The following is a 20,834-nucleotide window of genomic DNA, read 5'->3' on the forward strand; positions in this document are numbered from 1 at the left end:
ACAGTTTAATTCCTCTCCCTTAGTTTCATCTTCCTCTCCCATACCCATTTCCTTTATGGTTCTTCTGACAGGCGCCGTGGCTCACATATTTCCCTGTTTTATTCCTTAGTAGTGCTGTCAAAAATATCGCGTTATTAACGCGTTAACGCAAATCAGTTTTAACGGCGCCAATTTTTTATCGTAAGATTAACGCTCTTAGTGAACTTGTAGTTTTTTATAACCTGTGGCCACTGCTAGTAACATTAGAACAACTACAGGATCCGATTGTAAACTGGAAACAAAACAATAGGCACGCCCGACGCACATCTTTGGTCTTGCCTGCGCGCTAGCTGTAAAAGAGTAGGCTACCGGTTTGTGTAGATGTCAAGTGCAAAACGCCGAAATGGATGCGAACAAGATTCTGAATGGAAAGGTTAGTTTCAAAAAGTTGCCTGATGGGTCGACTGACAAGACCAAAGTTATCTGTGTGTATTATCGGTGTGAACTGAATTATCAACGTAGCACATTCAGTCTGAAATACCACTTGATGGCCAAACACACGGCCAATGCGAATTCTCTGCCGCCTCCTTGTCAAAACCAGGTGACAATGGATGGCTTTCGACTGAGGCATATGGATGCTATTATGTTCAAAGGAAACTTAAGAAAGGAAAGTTTAAGCCGTGGTTTAACTGCACTATAGCCTGAGTCCCAGTTTACAATGATGTGCACTTTGTAACTTTATCTTGTATCACCCTGTTTTGATCCCTTAGAAAGGGTCGCTGAAGGGGCTTTTTTGTAACCAAGTATTTATTTTTTGTCATCTGTTTATTAACAGTGTTAAATTGTGTGAGATTTTCCTTCAAATGTGAATGACTGCTCAAAGTGAGAATGTTAGTGTGAAATAAAACACTACACATTGCTGTTTTCAATAAAAAACATTTGCACAAAGCAAGCCTATCCACTTTTCCATGTTGATAACAGTATTAAAATGATAATTCAAGGGACATTTTGAATAGATGAAAATGTGTGATAATTTGCAATTAATCGCGAGTTAACTATGACGTGATTAATCGCGATAAAATATTTTAATCGATAGACAGCACTATTCCTTACACAAATGAAGAGTTCAGCGTGTGAAAACCCCCCTATGCACTGGAACAAGCAAAGGTGATGCATTCACAGACTTTGTACTTTTGGGTGATATATGCTGACATTTATGCATATCTACAGCACCTTGCGTATACCTTTCCTTGTGCATTGTGCCTGGGAAGTCTCTGATAGTGTAGCAATGCCTGATGGGCTAATACTTCAGGGTGCAAATCACATTACATCACATTAGACACATTTGTGATGTCAAAATATCGACAAGACCCCGTGCATTTAAATAATGTCTGGTCTATGTGCTGATGGATGATATGGACAGATGCAGAAGTGCAGTTTAAATTAGTTTAACACATCAGCTCATGGACTACATCAAGTAAGAAAAAAAAGGTATGTTTCTTTTCACTTGAAACAAGTCAAGTAGAAACATCATAAAATTCATCTCCCCTATATTTGTTTTATGCTGTATGAAGCCCTTAACGCTCAGCTCACATACAGCTTTTTTTTCTTAAAGCTCCAAGTGTTATTATAGATGCTCTATTGCAAAATAGAGATGCCAATGGGAAAAAAACAAAAAAAGCATGAACTCTATCTAACAGTGGTGTACCGCTAGAGGATAATGGCATATAATTTCAGCAAAATCAAGCTCTTGTCAAGAGAAGGAAGCAGCAATAGAGGACCTGCAGTAATACAACCTGACCAAACAATTTATTGTACCACCTGAATGATGACATATTCCTATCAATATTAAGCCTGCCTCCTATCTGATGGCTGAACACACTAGGTAGATCAGACTAATCAATCAGGGCTTCTGGAGGTGTAATAGATGGAGCCAGCCAGGTGTCGATAACAGACAAGCAGAGTGACTAATACGTTTTTCTGAGAGGGCAACATTGAGCCATCCATAGCAAACAGTCACCACACTCTGATCATTTTGTAGGTGTTCACTGTGTTGGTGTTTTCCTACAGTTGCATATGTCTGGTTAAATGGTGCCACCCGGCAGGTGGTTAAACATGAATTATGAAAGAAGCAGTTCTTCCTCTATGACTCACATAAATAACATTTGTGTGACTATGACCAGAAAGCCAAAGCATGTGTTGTAGTTTTACCCATAGATTGTGTACAAGCTGTATGACTATCACATCAAACATTTCACTAATTCTGTATATATCTATGTATTAAAATTTACAGATGACATTGTTTTACTCCACTAGAGGAGCGTACTCAGCAGAGTGCGGATATCTGCCAGGCTTACAGTCAAAATGGCAGCGAAGGTAACAAAAGCAGGCATTCATTCATCTGTCATTGTGCATCATAACATATTAAGTATGGAAGTGGCCATTTGAGGAACTGCAGTTTTGGGCACTTTTCTGACCTGCACACTGACTGAAGTTCAATCAGTTTCAGGTCATCATGCAGTGGTTTTGTAACTGCACCTGGAATAAGATCCAGATGTGTGAAGTTACCTTTAGTCATTGTGCTCTCTCATTCTGCTCTCAAATGAAAAAACTGCATGTCAACAACATTCAAAAACCTCCCTCCTTCCACAGAATTTGATTTGTTACTGAGTGTGTGTAGGGTTTATTAATGTGCTTTGCCATTTTTGTTTGCTGTTATTGTATTTTCTCGTCTATTATTTATCATATTTTCACATACACACGCTGTTTGTTGCTGTACAAAATTTTAACGTCAATTGCACTGGCTTTCTTCTAATACACTGTGCTATGTAAATACAAGTGCTTTGCCTCGCTTGCCTAAATGCCACCAATGCCCGCTGTGATGAATCCGAAATGAACTTATAAATATGCATGGCCACTTTTGTGTCAAGCAACCACACAGCGCTGAGGAAATGCAGTCACTGTCTGTCCAAATGACTGACTGGCTTTGTTGTTCGCACTGCTGTAAGACTTTCTGATATAAACCACAAAATCCTGATGCAATGCCTGTGACAACACTGAACTCGTAAAAATAAAAAAATAGTCTGAACTATTTGTGTTGCGTGGTGTTTATGTGGGATTTCCTCTGATGAGTTCTTGCAATAAGACACTGCAGTAGTTAACATTATGATCATTTTTGGATTAACTACGCAATGTAAGTCTGAGCAAAGAAAGGCTCACTGTCTTTCCCAGTGCTGAAGACAGAGGCTCTGTTGGAATCAATATCACATTTCCATTAGAATACTGCGGCACAGCGGATAGAAAGGTCAGCTTCAAATTAACATAAGACAGGATATGATATGACCTGCCACTAATGCAGTGATTTATACTGGGGCTCCAGGAGGAAGTATTTCTAATTCTCTGTTGCTGCACACCTGATACAATTTAGGGCTACACCTGGAACAAAAAGCTCACAGGTGGGCTGTAAAAAGAGAGCTCCAGAGAGAAGTTTAATATACTTCTGTGGCTTTGACTGTTCACAATGTTTACCAGGTGAGGGTGAGGGTCCAGTACACCTGTGGAGGTAATCTCCAACAGTCAGATACGTCATTTGATATGGCATGTGTAATCGACCTATTCAGTCGTTCAGGCATGAGGACATGTTGCTTTGGCCACTCACACAAACACACCCAAAACTCCCATGTGGTCATAAAACCACACACAACAGAAGTCTCCATGTCACTCATTTACTCAACAGAAACACATGACCATGGCTCATTCAGGCCATTGTCCTCACAAACAGAAACACAGTAAATCCACTAAGCCCATTTACATGTGCGAAAAGCATTACTCCCCACATAGGGTTTCTGATTGCTTTTCATCCTCCAGGAAAACACTTAAATCTCTCCTACAGCAGGAAGCTGGAGCTAATCAGCAGCTTTAACGACAGGGAAAATATACTGTAGAAGAAGCTTCATGCTGCTGCTGCCAAATGGCTTGTTATCATTACTGAAGCGCCGTTTGTTGTTATCAGAGCAAGCAGATCGGAGACCCAGCAAGCTAACGTCTTCAGAAAATCACATGACAAGATAAACATTAAAAATCTGCTGACAAAGCGTTTGTTTGCAATGATAATGAAGTAGAAATGGCAAAGTCATTTTTTGACCACAACTTGGAGTACACCAGCATCAGTTTTTGATATCTCTCCAGCAACAACAACTATTCCTGGCAGCCTTGCATCAATTGACACTGATGCCAAAGTCTATTGATCAACTAACGCGTTCATTTGGCCTCTTGTGGGGCAGTGAGAAAACCAAGCTGTGAACACACCATGGGCTATTATCACCTTATATGGAGAACTTGTTAGTTTACCCTGTCAACACCCAGCTGATACAGAGCGACATTAGCATCATCACTCATTTGGAGTACTCCAGATACTTTTAGCTCTATTTTGGTCTCCATCCATTCCTGAGGGAAATATCTGGCTCTTTGGATGCCAAATGCTCCACTGTGTTCACCAGCCTGTTGCTAACTGCGTCTCTCTGCTGAGCACAGTGGAGGTTTTAGTGCTTTTATGCTGAAAATGACACTATGAGGGAGGTGAGAGTGAACCAAAACGTCAGCTGATCAATGAGCTGAAACTTTTTCTAAAACTTTGGGGAAACGTGCCTGGTAAGTCTGCAAAATGTGTGGAAGCTCAGACTTTTAGATTCCAGTATTTAAAGGTTGTCCTGTTCCATAGTGAACTGAGGCAGGTGCTACAGCATCCATTTGCTACACCATCAAATTACCTCCCACACAACCAGCCAAGAAACTGATTTTGGGCCTTCAACCACCCAAAATATCATTAAATCAAGCCACAATCCTGCTGCACTGATGCTGGTGATGGTCACTGCACACTTCTTAATTAGTGTATGGCATGCAGCCTGTTGACTGACAGATCATTTGTCTTTTCTCTTCTGTTAATCAGTGGACTTTGTTGCAGGCTGCCTCTTAATTTCAACGTGTGACCCGTCTGCTGCCCCCAGATACGACATCCCCATGTGCTTGATAAAAGTTGGTAATGAGATCTTCAGCTTTAGGCTGTGTGGCAGCATGATGCATTCTGGGAGCAGGTGCACAGCGATGGCTCTGCGCAGTTCTCTGATTATTTTGGACACAACTTGCTGTGATCATTCAAGTTCACCAATAGTGCTGTTTTCCCCCAACAAATCCTGTCTCAGCTGTTTAATACTAAACAGGTTTGTCACATATTTGAAAAGCTAATACACACCTTTTATCTGTTCAGAGGGATGTTCAGTGGCATAACCTCACCTTCTTCTGTACGAAGTCCATGATGTTTTTGAAGTCCAAGTCATCATAGTAGTTCACTATGCCTCTCCGGATGTTCTTGTTCAGCAAATCCACCGTCTGTAAGAGGAAGAAACCAAATGTGTGTTAAATGGGAAGGAGGAGGTCATGTTACCACATTTGTTTTGTTTGTATGACACAGCTGATCTACAATCAATGTGTCAGACCAGCAGCTCTGGAGAGGAAATGCTAGTCAAGGTGACTGATCCACTGGACTGGAATATTAAAACATAACAGTTTGACAGCTCTCATCTGTCAGTCACAATCTGGTGCAGCGGGGTCACATTAGGTCAACGCATCCGTCGATCCACAGGTAAAGAACAAATATTTGCAACTTGGCACTCAACTACGTACACGTAGAGTTTTTCATTAAATGTTTTCACTTACTCCACTAATTTCACTTCAGTCCACTCTTAATTTGTGGTACATTAGCATCATTTATACCTCATTGGAAATGACGACAAAATAGTATTATATAATAGTTCTTACCCGATTCAGCCCTGTCGATTCACCGTCATTTCACTCTTTTAACTCCCCACTCTTTAACTCCCCTCATGGGAATCAAATAGATTAAAAGGGGCTGAGCCTTTGACTGAATTTCTTTTCTTCCTGTTCTGAAGGTATCAGGTTTACAGACTGAGTCTATAGAGGCAAGGCTGCCACGTTTAAACCACATTACAATGAGCAGATTTACACACTTGCAGCGAGTCAACTGAGGCATTTCCCTTTGAGACTTGGACCATTATTGAAGAATTCACTATAAGCTGATATGGCATTATCAGCCTAAACATCGTGTTTATGGAAAGGAGACCCTGAAAATAAGAATCCATCTTGATAAAAATCTGCTCATGCAGGCAAGTAATCTTATCAGAGTGAGCACATTTCCTCATGCACTGCTTTGTTTTTGTAATCTCAATGTAAGTGAGATGACAGTAAAATAAAGATATGACATATTAGCAGCTGGGTCTCTGCTGTATTTTAAATAAAACTTTCAGTAACACACTGAAATGTGCGATCATAATGTGGATAATTGAGCTTTCTTTTAAAACAGAGACATAAACATTAAAATACATCACATGATATTATTGAACAAGTAATTCCAAGACAGGCCATTATGTTTAATGTAAATGAGATGATTGAAAGCATTCAAATGTGGTGAAAAGACAGACTGATACTGATAGGCTTTTCTCCACAGAGCCACATTTAGATATTCATTAATGAAAACTGATGGATTGAAGATTTCATTGGTAGACGGTCATAATCACATCAATTTGGCACCATAATCATAAATCATCAGTCCGCAAGACTCTATTACAACTTCCTCACTTCTAAAGGTGTGATTTTTTTCTGTTTAATGATCCAATAAATCTACTCTGTGACTTAAGTCACATGAATTGAACATATTTCCTAAAATGTTGATTTTACATACAGTTCATAAAAACTTTTCACTTGACAGAAATAATACAGTTTAATGCATCGCGCACCAACAGTTTTAACAGTCATGTAAAAAAAGACAAACATACTTTGTATTCGAGGTTTTTCTTTTTTTTTGTTTCTTTGTTACGTCTTCAAGTGACTTCCATAAAATCAGACAAAAACAAGGACAAGAGAAGAAAGCGTTGATGATGAGTTGTGACTCATTCCAGAAACAGCAGGCACATGTGTGATGAAACAAAGCTTAGCAGCAACCATGATGAACGCTTCAGTAACTCTACTTTCACGTAATTATGTGTGTTAGAGACTCATGGTGAGAAATAATTATCTGATTTCACGGTGAAAAATCAGGTACTTGTCATGTGCTCAATGTTTACAGTGGCTGATAATAGACATATAATACTGTATATTTTGTCACCAAATATAGGTTGGAGCCCATAACACAAACATTTGCTTTGCATTCAAAGTTAAATCAAGGTGAGTGAGAGCATGTTCATTGTATTTGCTTTGGGAAAAGTTTTTCATTCATTTTCATAACTTGCACCTGATTCACTGAACTCCTCTGGGTTGGACTTCCTGCCTTGTGTGTGATATGTTAACAGTTAGAAGTGTTTACTTTGACCACCTGTTGTTCACCCAAACTAACCCTCTTCAGACTTTGGCTTCCTCTGCAACCATTCCTCCCTTACAATATTAGAATTATTATATACATAACACAGAAACAACGTCCATGTTTGAATATCTTTCATGACCAATTAACTCGCACCATCACCAGCCGTGGTGACTAAGGCTGCATCTGTAGCTATTTCATAACGAAAGGCTTCAAATCATTTGCCATGAAAGGCTCTTAATAGGGAGAAGCAGGAGGAATTGCTTGCTTTACATGAACAGAAGCGTTACAGCAGTGGAGTTCATTGACGTTCCACCGAAACAGCAAACAAGACGCTGCCTAATCAGGATTCACTGGCAGGTGGTCCAGACTGCTGGTCTGGTTAGTGCACTTGATGTTTCAATCATTTCCAGCGATGGAATCTCCCAACGGATAACTTCTGGTCTTTACATGTCAGATAATTAATATTTAGGCTCTCTCATGTTAAGGTCTTTGCTTCACGATGGCTACCTGTTTGGGAGGAAGCTGCTTATCTTATTTTGACATTGCACCGCACGCTTCGATGGTGATTGCATGAACAGCATGCACGCCGGCATCTTCATTAGATCATACATCAATAATAGCCTAATTAAAGCATGATCAATGACGATGATGATACAGAAACGTAGAAATGCAAATAGAGTAAGAAGAGATTTTTTTTTTTTTTCAATTCATTGGAGGACTTATTTTTATGTTGATGAACTTTAATGTTATTTATTTATTTATTGTTGTAAATTTTATGTTGATCCCTTTTCACACTGTGTTTAAGATTGCTAAAAGTCAGCGGACTGATACATCGCACCAGCGGGATGATCTTTGAGTTTTTGTAGCAGTGCATTGTTGGTCTGAAGAAGTAGTTCGTGGTCGATATTGAAAAGATGCATGTTCTGACATAGAAGCTGTCTCTGTGCTATTTCTAACCCATGACCCGAAAGAGAGTCATTTAAGTAATAGCTGGTAAAGTCACAAAGCTACCAGCATTACAATAGCATATTGCCAATATTTTAGAGACCCCCAAAATTTCGCAAATCATGTTTTCAGGGGACCTCATGTGTCATTAAGGGGAGCCGAGCTCCCCCTGGCTCCCCTGTAGTTCGCACCCTGCAGCCAAGCACGCTGTTTTGCTGTGCACAGGAACATTTCTGGTTTTATTGCAGGGAGGGAAATGAGAGTTAGTAAGCAAGGCAATAGCAGAAACAAATGAAGGATGTGAGGGAAGGATTAGGAGAGAGATAATAGAAAGATGGGTCAGGAGGCAGAACGTTCCATCAGCTTACTGATATCATACAAATAATAATCCTGTCTGCTCTTTGAACAGATTCATTCTCAATACAATGTGCACTTCTTGACTAGAAATATGAGCAAATTAGGTTCCAGTGTGGTGCCAGAGAAGTCTCCATTTAATGAAAGATATTATCAGCTTCTTAACTTGCATGGTTTAGTTCATAATGTGTCTGAAATATGTCATTTGACGGCCGTCGGTTTTGAAAATGACAATCATAATGTCATTCCTTTTCTCTGACCACTAAATCATGCTGATTTTCAAAATGCGAGCTGATGTAATTAGGTATGGTTCATTGATCCATAACACCTGCATCATTCACAATACCTTGAATGTCAAGATGAGACATGCAGTGTTTGATGTCAGTACGTGAATATCAGCTCACTGCTGTATCAAGCTTTGACTCTTATCCTGTTCCCCCACTGCAAGAGGTAACATTTTACTCCAAAATGCAAAAAACTGCCCACCTGCTGAGGCTGGAGAGCTACTATCTGTCAACTTACTGATCAACACCTCACCTGGTTGCGGAACACCAACGCCAATATTCCTCCCAGCAGCTCCAGGATCAGACACACAGTCAGCGTGTACATGAACTGTGACCCAACAGACAACAGAGAGGAAGAGTCATCATATACTTCAAATTCCAGGATTTATCTTCACCACTGGCTCAAAGCTACAGCTCTCAACAGGCTGGATGCACACAGAGGCGCAGGTATATCACAAGTGAGTTGTGCTTCATTTTGAGGTCCAAAGAAGTTGCTGCGGTTGCTGCATTTGTAGCAGTGTCTGCCTTTATTTCTCCGACCACCTTCTCTTTGCATGTCTCCATTTGTTTTGGCGTATGAGGGAAGAATATGCTCACATGACGTCCATTAACTGCTGTTTAACATGAAATGATTTCTACTTTAAATGATGGCATGAACTATACTATGTGTCTGAACTACCATTTGGACCAACCACCTTTATTCAAAAGCCACAGATTAAACACAAAGCTTGTCCCTCATACTGTAAATATGGTCTCTGACATGACATGCAGGTGATGCATCTCATGCCCAGTTAAGTGACTTTCTCACTATTTCTATCTTGAATCACTAATGTACTGTTTCATTATAACTGAGCTGCTGTAAAACAGGTTTTAAAAGTAAAGTACCAATAGAGGTAAATATTAACACAATGGTTCCTTACTTATGCTGCTTTGCAAAAATGAAAGTAAACACAGTGAAAGCATGCATTTTTCTTAAAGTGTGTCGTTATAAAAACTATACATCTAACATTTACAGAGACATCCTCAGCAGCCACTTTGTTGTGTAAAGAAGATAAATTACCTGGCTCTCAGCACACCACTCACCACTTTCAGTAGGGTTAGATTATCCCTCAGCGAAGCCAAGACTCCGATGAATGAAACAATAAACATGACGACACCCAGGAGGATCAGAATTATAGCTGGGGCCAAAAACACTCCATCCAGTGTCTTGTAGCGTTGTCTCTCCACCTCAGCATAGATGCCTATGGCCAAGATGAAGCCGCCTATCAACTGGAAACACAATGAGAAGCAGTCAGGATGAGTTAGTTCACTAATTCAAGCTCCCCTCAGGATCAAATGCAGCGCCAGCATCGGGTCTTCAATTTGTCCTATACTTCGGTTCATGAAAAAATACATGCTGAGTTAATGACACTCCCATCAGCCTCAGTTGTACTTTGTGTTTTGAGACAAGGGGCAAATGTTACCACGCTGATGCTCTAAGATGGTGAACCTTGTAAACATTACACCTGCTTAGCATCAGCATGTTAACATTACCATTGTGAGCATGTTAGCATGACGACTTTAGCATTTAGCTCAAAGCACCACTGTGCTGTGCTTGCACAGCCTCTAATGCAGTATTCACAGGGGACTAGCATCACCTGAGGACCTCCAGTAATTTGTAATAATTTATCTTTATCTGGTTCAAATCTGCCACGTCTATTATTTGGTAAGTAAAAAATCTCCTGCAAATGACCTGCAAACACAGAGATCATGTGATAATATTTTGTCCCATGCAAACTGACATCCCTGTGACTTGGTGTCATATTTTTTAACATCTGTTTTCTGTTGTCAGCCATAAAGCATCCATTTCATGAGCTGCAAATGTGTATTCATGCATGCAACATGCAGAGAGTTGGTAAAACAACTCAGATGCTCCGCTCCTGAAACGCTGATGCTATTCAGAGCCTTGACATCATATCTAGGAGATGACTTACATTTTAACAGTAAATGTTAGTGAAATACAGATATTGCTTATCACATCTGAATGCACCTCATGGAACACAGACGTGGGTGTGTAATTTCTAAATCATGAGGTCTCTGCTCTGTGTGAATAGGGCTTTAGTTTTGTTCAATCTTCAGTCGACCTAATCTAACCATCAAAAAGTGACACTTCCCTAAGCATTGGCCTGCGATCTCTAGAGAGGGAGATGAGAAACCATCCATGCAGCCAGTTCGTGTCTAATTATAAACTGCATTTTCACCCGACTAGAGTGGACTGCAATAACAGATTATTCAGTGTTGTTATTGTAAATGACAGCTTCCTTTAATTCACTTCTCTGAACTACTTTAGTTTTTGGATACAGTGAATCTACTGGGAACAATCAGGGGGTGTACACACACACACACACACACACCCACACACACACACGCACACGCACACACACAGCCTCACTGCATCACTGTCTCTTTCACTCAATTGCTCCTACATAATTTGCTAATCAATTAAAGCCTGTCTTTAGAATTTTTAATACTGTGAGGCAGATAATTGTTTGGAGTGGCCACACACACACACACACACACACACACACACACACACACACACACACACACACACACACACACACACACACACACACACACACACACAGCCAACCCGGACTGTACGCTGCTTCCCATACAACGAGCCCTGGATTACCAGTGAACTGAAAAGTCTCCTGAACAAGTCGAAACAAGCTTTCAGGTCGAGGGACAAAGAAGAACGGAGGAGTGTGCGGCACGAGCTGCGGGAGCAGCTGAGGCAGAGCAGAGATGCCTACAAGAGGAAGCTAGAGGCCAAATTCCGGCAGAACAGAGTGAAGGATGTGTGGACAGGAATGAAGGAGATCACGGGGCTCGAGGCAAAAGACAGACCAGCAGCCGGCAGCCTTGAGAGGGCCAATGAGCTTAACTGCTTTTCAACAGTTTTAGCTCACAGCCAGGAATGGCCCTACAGTCCCCCGCCCCTTCACACCTCCCCACTGTCCACAACGGCCCCCCCCCCCCCCCCCCCCCCCCGCGTGGTTCCTGTTCCAAAGAAGAAATCTCCATCTGGCCCCAACGACTACAGACCCATTGACCTTACAACGTTCATGATGAAGGTGCTGGAGAGGCTGGGCCTGGCCCACCTCCGACCGCAGGTGAAATCATCACTGAACCCTCTACAGTTGGTTTACCGACCCCATCTGGGTGTGGACGACGCCATCATACACCTGCTGCAGCGTGCTCACGCCCACCAGGATTGTAGCGGCGGCACTGTGAGGATCACCTTCTTTGATTTCTCCAGTGCATTTAATACCATCCAGCTGCTGCTCCTGGGTGAGTGATGGGAGTCGACGCACCCACAATCTCTTGGATTACTGACACACCGCAATTTGTCCGACTGGGCAACGTTCTGTCTGAGACTGTGAAAAGTAGTACAGGAGCACCACAGGGAGCGTTCTTTCTCTTCATCTTGTACACCTCAGACTTTCAGTACAACTCTTCATCACAGCATCTACAGAAGTTTTCGGACGACTCAGCAGTGGTGGGGTGTATAAAGGATGGACGAGAGGAGGAACACAGAGCAGTGGTGGATGATTTTGTGGAATGGTCTGGTAGAAATCACCTGCTGCTTAACGTGGCCAAGACCAAGGAGATGGTTACTGACTTTAGAAGGAACAGGAAGACCACACAACCACTGTGCATTCTGGGGGAGAATGTCGCAGTGGTTGAGGATTACAAATACCTCGGAGTGCACCTTGACAACAGACTGAACTGGAAAACTAACATCAACACTGTTTACAAGAAGGGGATGAGCAGACTATTTCCTGAGGAGGCTCAGATCATTCAGCACTCTTCTTTGCTGCAGTGTGCTGGGGGAGCAGCATCGGAGCCGGCGACACTGAACTTTTTTAAAGGATCTGAAGGCCTAAACTATGCAGTCAATCAGCTCGATAATGATGGTGCCATGTCTTTTCAAATAGCAGTGAACACCAATCAGATGCCTAAATTGGTTTCGTGCTGCAGGAGTAAAAGTAGTCTCAACAGGTGCTGTATCGCTGCTAATGGAGGCTAATTGCAGGCCTTCTTCTTAAACGTGTACAAATCAACCACAAGTGATTGAACGTTTAAGGTCTCACTTTATTAATAGTGCAGGTGTATTCTAATAAGCCTTCATAAGCCTCAATCAGGGCTGAATGGTGAGGCGTGCAGTTTGAGCCAGCAGCTAAAACCCCGAAGAAAACCTCGGCTACAGAGCAGCTGCACACCATCCCTGATAACTGAAGAACACATCACATCAAGGCTCATTTAGCCTTGGTAGAAATTCAAATTGTTAATTTGATCCATTCTCAAAAGGTCAGTTTAATTAGATTATAATAAACCTTTTCATTTAAAGTCCACAATTTGGCAAATTTACCAATTGTTTCCCACTGACCTTGTTAACACCGACGGGAGTTCAGATAGACATGAGCTCACTGCAGAATGAGAAAGGAACAACTGACTGAGACAGAAGTTTCATTCTTCAGTCTAAAATAATTAGCAGACAATCCAGTCCAGAGTTTTGAACCTTCCTTAACTCATCTGCATGTCTTCAGTGTCACGTCAACATATGTTAATGCTGCTTCTACAACATGCATGAAATTAGCATCTGGAAGCAGCTAATGCAATCAGCGACTGTCCATGCCTCACAGAGACATGAGGCTAGTGAAGAAAAGCTTAAGGGGTCAGTTCACCCAAATTACAAAGAATAAAAACATGTCCACTCACCTCTAATATTATCTAACTGTGCAGATCGTTCTGGATGAAAATGTATGATATTTCTCATAAAGGAATAAAATGACAATGTGTGGAACTCAAAACATTGCAAACAATGTCCTGGTTACTAATGACAATCCAAACAGCTCGCAGTGAACTGTTATCATTTGAACTGCTTCGTACTAAAGAAAAAATGAGAAGTTTGTGTTATCAGCAGATGACTGACTAAACAGGCCATCTATCAGCAGCACAGCAGGTGACAGGCAGTCTACTAACATGCAGTGATAAGTTAGGACATTGCTGTTAAGCACTGAGTGCAGCAAGATAATAACGGAGATACTACTCTGTTTCTTGAAGGAGGCGTCAATGTACACAAAAAACTGAAGTAGACAATGAATACAAGACCTAACGCCAACATGAAATGACCAAGTCTATTCCTACGATGAGCTCCAGGCAAAACTAAAATTAAAAAAGGCCACACAGATTCAATTACAGCTAAACAGCTCTTGAGCAAATGTAGGCCTGTAATGTGACCAGGCAGCTGAGGGAATAACTGGCCAAACACCAATGAAACATTTATAGTAACTTTCTTTTTCTTTTGGTTATCCTTCATACATCCAAGGAGGGTCAAGTTAGTCTGCAACCTTACAATCACTCATATGTTCTATACATTCATCTGGAAGCCTTGGATTTTGGAACTTGGATTTTATGTTTCAGGCAATAATTCTTTATGGTAATGACTGGCATTGTACAAGAAGGCAAACGCTCAGATCTGGGAGCACAGAGACAAATACAGCAGCAAAGAAGCAACAAACAGGTGGTCAGACAGGAAGTTAACAGCTTTTCCTCTGACCACCCGCACTGCCAAGCGAAACGTTACTGTCACAAAGACAACCCCAACATGTTGATGTTGGGCAGGTGTAATTTTTACCATGTTCCCCATCTTGGCTTAGTGTGTAGCATGCTACTATTTGCTAATTAGCACTGAACACAGGGAACTGTGCTTCAAGGTCTCAGCAATTACTCAGGTGACTCGCTCTAATGTCAGAATAACCAATAGGATCAATGTCTGAAGCCAGAAAGGTCGGGCCATAGTAAAAAATTATTTTCCTTGATGCAGAGCAAACCAAACTTATAACAAATCTATTACACCAGTTTGAACACATTTCCGAATATGAAACATTAAAATACAGTTTAGTTGTCTTCACACTTGTAGCAGTGTTGGTTATGACTGCACACCAGCAGTGAAGTGAAAATAATTCAAAGGTGGAGTCAGCCTTATTAATTCAGCCTCAAATTTCCCCTGAAGCAAAGATAACACACGCACACACAGGCACACACTCACTCACACACACACCTTAGCTCTGTAGGACAGTTAGATCACGGCGTCTTTCATTTGCAAACACCTCATTCTTTGACACGTTGGTTGTTAATTGCAGTCTGCTCTCCCACTATCTATCTTCAGCCATCCTAAATTGAGACAGCCAATACGTCAAAGAAGAGGAGGACTGTACAAAGGAGCAAGGAAGGAGAAGAAAGGAGTGTTTATAATGCACCATGATCTCTTTTCCTTACAAGTCCCTGCTTACTGTCTGTTATGGTATCTCGCTGCTGGCTGGTTGCCTGCCCCCTCCATACTCACTCCCATTCGGCCAAGAGGAGAGGAGGGCACTTTGAGCAATAAACAGAGCAACTCTGAATTTCTTTGTAAAGAAGATCATGAGTGATTGTCCTCACAAAGAGTTCACAAATCAAGTTTGTTCATGTAAACAAGTCTTAACCAAAATAGTTGAGATAATATAATAACACAGACAGCGCTGTGTTTATCAGGCTGCACTTAACAGCAGATGACTTAGTGACAATATCAGGGCATTGGGCCAAGGTTAAGTTGTTTTATGTAACCTATTACAACAATGTTCAAACAGCTTTCGCAGTGCTATTAGAGTGCTTGACGAACTGCTGTGGGGCAGACGATGCTGTGCTGAAACTCAAAGGAGGCTCTGAAGCCCACCGACAAGCTGCAAACAGCAGACAAAATGCACTTACATAAGGGACTTACCGGAGGACTGTGACATCCTTCATAGGATTGTTACTGGTAAACTAGAGTAACTGATAAAATACTATATAATCAAGTCTATTTGTAAAGATAATCAATTAAATATGCATCGGAATGCATGCATGGAATAGGATCCTCTTTAATTTGATTTAGCCAGATTGCAGCATGGTCAAACTCAGACAAGTAACGGCACCTCATTGACTCAAATTTTGTCTTTGTGACTGGACACTGAAGATGAGGGCTGACCAATCAGGTCAGCTGTTACTTCCAGTTGGCCATTATTTAATTTTAATGTGGCAAATCAGGTACCTCCACATTATATTGGGGGAGCTGTGAAGCATCCATCCATCCATTTTTTATGCTGCTTATCCCTTTCGGGGTCACGGGGGGGGGGGGGGGGGGGGGGGGGCTATCTTGGCTGTCAACGGGCGAGAGGCGGGGTACACCCTGGGCCGGTCGCCAGCCAATCGCAGGGCACATACACACACCATTCACACTCACACGCACACCTATTTAGAGTCACCAATTAACCTAATGAGCATGTTTTTAGTCTGTGGGAGGAAGCCGGAGTACCCGGAGAGAACCCACGAATGCACGGGAAGAACATGCAAACTTCACACAGAAAGACCCGACCCGGGAATCGAACCTGCGACCTTCATGCACTACCTGCCTGCACCACCGTGCAGCCCCAGCTGTGTAGCAGTAGATAAATATCTTATAAGAAATAGGAAGGAGGCACATTAGTGAAAGCTTGAACAGATATTCAAACTGTTCAAAAAGTTGCCATTTTGTAGCCACATTAGCTCATGTAGATCTGTGTGTTGGTTGGTCCACCACACTGAAACATGACTCAAAATGCTAATTTTACTGTCTACTGCTACTGTCAGTGTGTCAGTGCCATCAGCCTCAGCTTGTAACTAAAATGGGAAACTAAAATGATGAACACACGCAGAGGGACAAGGGGATCCATGTAGTTGGGGACTTATTTACAGCTAATGCTCCACTGTTCTTCCAGCAGTTACAAGACACATTTGACATTCCCAAGGAACATTTCTTCAGATATCTGTAAATGAGGCACTTTATTTTTTCTCGGGCTACCTCCTTTTCTGCTCAACTCCCCTGTAGACGTGCAAAGAAATTCATCTTGGAGCACTGAACTGAAAACAGTTTCTTTCATCATCTTACTCACTCCTCCATTCCTCTGACACATACTGTATGAGTTGCCAAATATTTCTCGGAAATGGGAAAGAGACGTAGGCATCCACGTTTACATGTAACAGCCTGAAGGAGACTCAGGTCATCACAGACTTCATATCACCCCTGCTATCTCAGCACAAAATAAATCACTCCATTTTTCCTCTATGGACTACGACGTCCTGCATGCATGAAAGTGCCACTCTGACAGGGGGACATATTTGCATTGCTTCTGGGAGTGTAAATTCATTTCCAGATTTTGATTGTGTATTTCCAATGTAATGACTGGGATAGATATTCAAAATGAAACTTAAAAAAAGACCCTGGTGTTTTGTGTGCGTTTCAAAACAGTTGCGACAGTGGAAGCAAAAGAGTGGACGAACACTGAACGTGACATTATATCTGCTAAACATCAGCACGTTAGCATTGTCGCTGCCTGTTAGCACGCTGACATTAACGTTTACCACTTTACATTCCAACTCTGCTCTGCATATCAAATGCACCGTTTCTCATGTATTACATCACAACACACATTAGCATAGCAGCTTGTCTCAGAATGACTTTCAAAGACTAAAACATGACCTTTGGGATTATCACGCCGCAAAAACTTTTCCATGCTTTAGTTTTGGTTTCAGCTGTTGTCAGCTGTAACACCCCTGGTCATACAATATAAAGCCACATCCGATTAAGTCATTTTTCCTGTAAGCCTTAAATAATTTTCTACAGTAAGCAGGAAATAACTCAGCTTCTCCAGCACATTGTTCCTCCAACATATGCTGGTTCACTCGAATGCTTGCAGCCTTAGCAGCTGATCTGTGGAGAGCACACACACATCCTGTCCTGTGTCCAGTGAATCAGCGAGAACAGGCCATCAAAAAAAAAAAGAGGAATACATAAAAATCTGAAAGGGCCTGTAATAATCTTAAAGCGCGTTATGTCATTTAAAGTGTCAGTTGATATACAAGAAAGCAAAGGTAGACTTTACTTTACAGCTGCTTCTTGTATCAGAATTTGCAGTACTAATTACAAGAAATGTGGGAAAATACTTCTAATGTCAAAATGCAGCCAATTAAAGATTTGTTTGAATTACGCATACACACCTGATTCATGAAACTTTACGGCAGAATACTGCTGTTGGTGCTGATTTTAGTAAACGCAGCAGCCATCTTCATGCCAAGTGTGGGCACATTTGACACTGTCAACATTTCCTGGAGGACGCGACAATATGACCTAAACTGCTTTTTTTTCTTGACTCGGTCACACAGGGATAAACAAAATTCTTCAGGAGGAGCAAAGGAAATATAACTTGTTCATATTTGTTTTTTCAACTCCCCTATCAAGGCAGCATTCATGCTCCATAATAAACCCGTTACTTACTCCTCTGCTCCTCTCCGCCTCACTCTCTCTCGCTTCATTAATAAACATTTCAGAAATATCTCACTGAGGAAACAACTGAGTGATTTTCTTTGTACAGTGAGTGTTGTGTCAATCAGCCATCTGTCTGCACAAATATACAATCTGCCATGTTATCTATGAGAGGCAGCAGCTGCGGGGTTTGGCTATGTCGCACAGAGACTTTATTCTTTAAAAACTGGCACGATGTCAGCCCCCTTGCCACCGAGTATCTTGTTTCCCTTACTTTAAAGTTATTTCAAGACATTTGTTGAAACAAATTGTATGACTTAAAGTGGCTGCATTTAAAATAAGTAATCTGACGCAAGTAAATTATAATCATTAAGGCATTTCATCCTTGTTTTTGACATATTAAAACACTAAACCACCTAAACTGGATTTAGACGTTTCACCTCACCTGACCTCACTACTGCAAACAGCAACAGCTGAATAACTCAGGCGCAGCAGTGAACATTACATTGACAAAGCATCGCCTTTTAAGTTGAAATGGAACTTGTTAGTACACAGTTGCTTATTGACACCTCCAGTACCTATGGAGAAACATTAGCATTCATTTGGAGGAGTCCAATATTCACTCCCTTTTAGCTCTGTTTTTGGTCTCCACCAACTCCTGAGGGAAATATCTGCCTCTTAAACTGATAGATGCTCCACTATGTGCACTAGCTAGTTGTTTACTCTGTGTTCAGTCTGATGTTTGGTGCTAAGCAGATTGTACACAGTTGGTGTTTACAGCTTTTTCTCTGAAGACAGCCTGATAGAGGAGACTTAGACACACTCAGACCTTCATCGGAGCAGAGATGTGTGTTCTGATGAAGGTCTGATGGACCAAAAGCTCAAAATAAAGTGACATGCTGCATAGATCAGTTTGGACTCATTGATGCTTCCAGTGCCTTGGCAGAGATTTAGCCAGGTGGTCATTCGGCACTCTCTAAAAACATCCACCTGCTGCAGCTGAAAATGGTGCTATGAGAGCAGCAAAACAGTAAAGCTGCAGGCGGACAATTAAACGACAAGCTGAAACTCACTCTAAAGCTCTGTTGACGTGAAAGGAGCAACGAGTTTGATGATGATTCTCTATTAATTTATCATCGTCCCATCAGTCCATTTTGGAGTGGAAGCATGCTTCCAAATTTAGTTAAACAAAGACAATGCAAAATGATCTACTTGTGATGTTTGGGGCCTTTAATGGGCCCTGGCTCCTGGACATCTGCTGGACACATGCAGAGGCAGCCAGAAGCCACCAGTTAACCACACTGAGCTGGTCAATCAGCATCCCTGCTGCTGTTGATCTTATTGTGCACATTCTGACATAAACGATATGTATATGAGTTTTAAATATGTTTACTTTATTAAAAAGAAAACCGAGAGGATCCCAGAACACAATGCTAAAATGCAAGAAGAAAAACTCAAATATGGAGAAAAGAAGGCGTAGCACGCTCAGGTCAGATGTAAATTATAATAAAGCGAGGTTTAGGAAATATCTAACAAAACTTACTTTTACAGCACTTTACCTTCTGACAAAACAGAGGCACTTCAAACATACATTTCACATGACTTACAAACAGACAGACAGACAAACAGAAGTGTAGCCTTTCACCAGAGCTTGTTTTCTGTCTGTACGATACAATTAGTGGACCAGCTCTGTCATTTAGAGCAATTTACTGCGGTCATGTCACGTTCTGTCATTCACTGAAAACATGTTGCTGATCTGTCATATGGTGGCCGCACATGACTCAAATTGTGGGGTAGTCTGACCACAGAAGGACATAAAAACAAAAAAAAACATGCACATGCAGCTTTTTGGAATTTCCAAGAAAAAAAAACCCTCCTGAATGTGCTGTTCCTCTTTTCTTTCACTCTTCTTATCTGCTCTGTCGGTGTGTTTACCCAGCACGGACCCGCCAGGTAAGAGCAGGGTAAAGGTGCACGATGGAGGGTGTGGTCACGCTGTAGCAGACAGACGGTTATCCAAGCCACCAGTCTGCAGAATAACATTAATTCACAGGTACAACACCTGTCGCTGCACAGCTGGAGATCACTAAACTGAACGCTGCTATGTCAAATCTTTTATCTCCGTCTTTTTCTCGCCATAACAAAACATATTCTTTCTTTTTTTCCCCCCTACGGAGTTCAACAACATACACAGCCCCAGCTGAAACACACACACACACACACACACACACACACACACACACACACACACACACACACACACACACACACACACACACACACACACACAATCCCCTGATGTCGGGACATCGTGCATATGGAGCGCACGATCCTTTTTAATTAACAATAATAATGACATTTCTCACCCAAAAGACGATGGCGTAGGCGAACAGGATGAATTTGAGGACGATGTAGGAAAACCTCTGACAGTATCGGATATCGTTGTTGTTGGACATCGTGTCTAACTGAGGACAGTTGACTTCAGCGGCTCTCTGCGCTGCTGACAGCTCACTTCCGCGTTGTCATCGTC

General features: G+C 41.7%; 1 protein-coding gene across 1 annotated transcript in view; it reads right to left on the reverse strand.

The window, feature by feature from the left end:
- The window catches only part of tspan15 (tetraspanin 15), a 33,235-nt gene extending 12,401 nt beyond the window's left edge, over positions 1–20,834 (reverse strand). The window contains exons 1-4 of the mRNA XM_070963900.1: positions 20,671–20,834; positions 10,021–10,206; positions 9,191–9,265; positions 5,272–5,367 (exon numbers count right to left, since the gene is read on the reverse strand). Coding sequence (XP_070820001.1) covers positions 5,272–5,367; positions 9,191–9,265; positions 10,021–10,206; positions 20,671–20,760 — 447 coding nt within the window. The 5' untranslated portion in view covers positions 20,761–20,834. The remainder of the gene's footprint in view (positions 1–5,271; positions 5,368–9,190; positions 9,266–10,020; positions 10,207–20,670) is intronic.

The sequence above is a fragment of the Chaetodon trifascialis genome, chromosome 1, assembly GCF_039877785.1.
Source record: "Chaetodon trifascialis isolate fChaTrf1 chromosome 1, fChaTrf1.hap1, whole genome shotgun sequence".
Lineage (NCBI taxonomy): Eukaryota > Metazoa > Chordata > Actinopteri > Chaetodontiformes > Chaetodontidae > Chaetodon > Chaetodon trifascialis.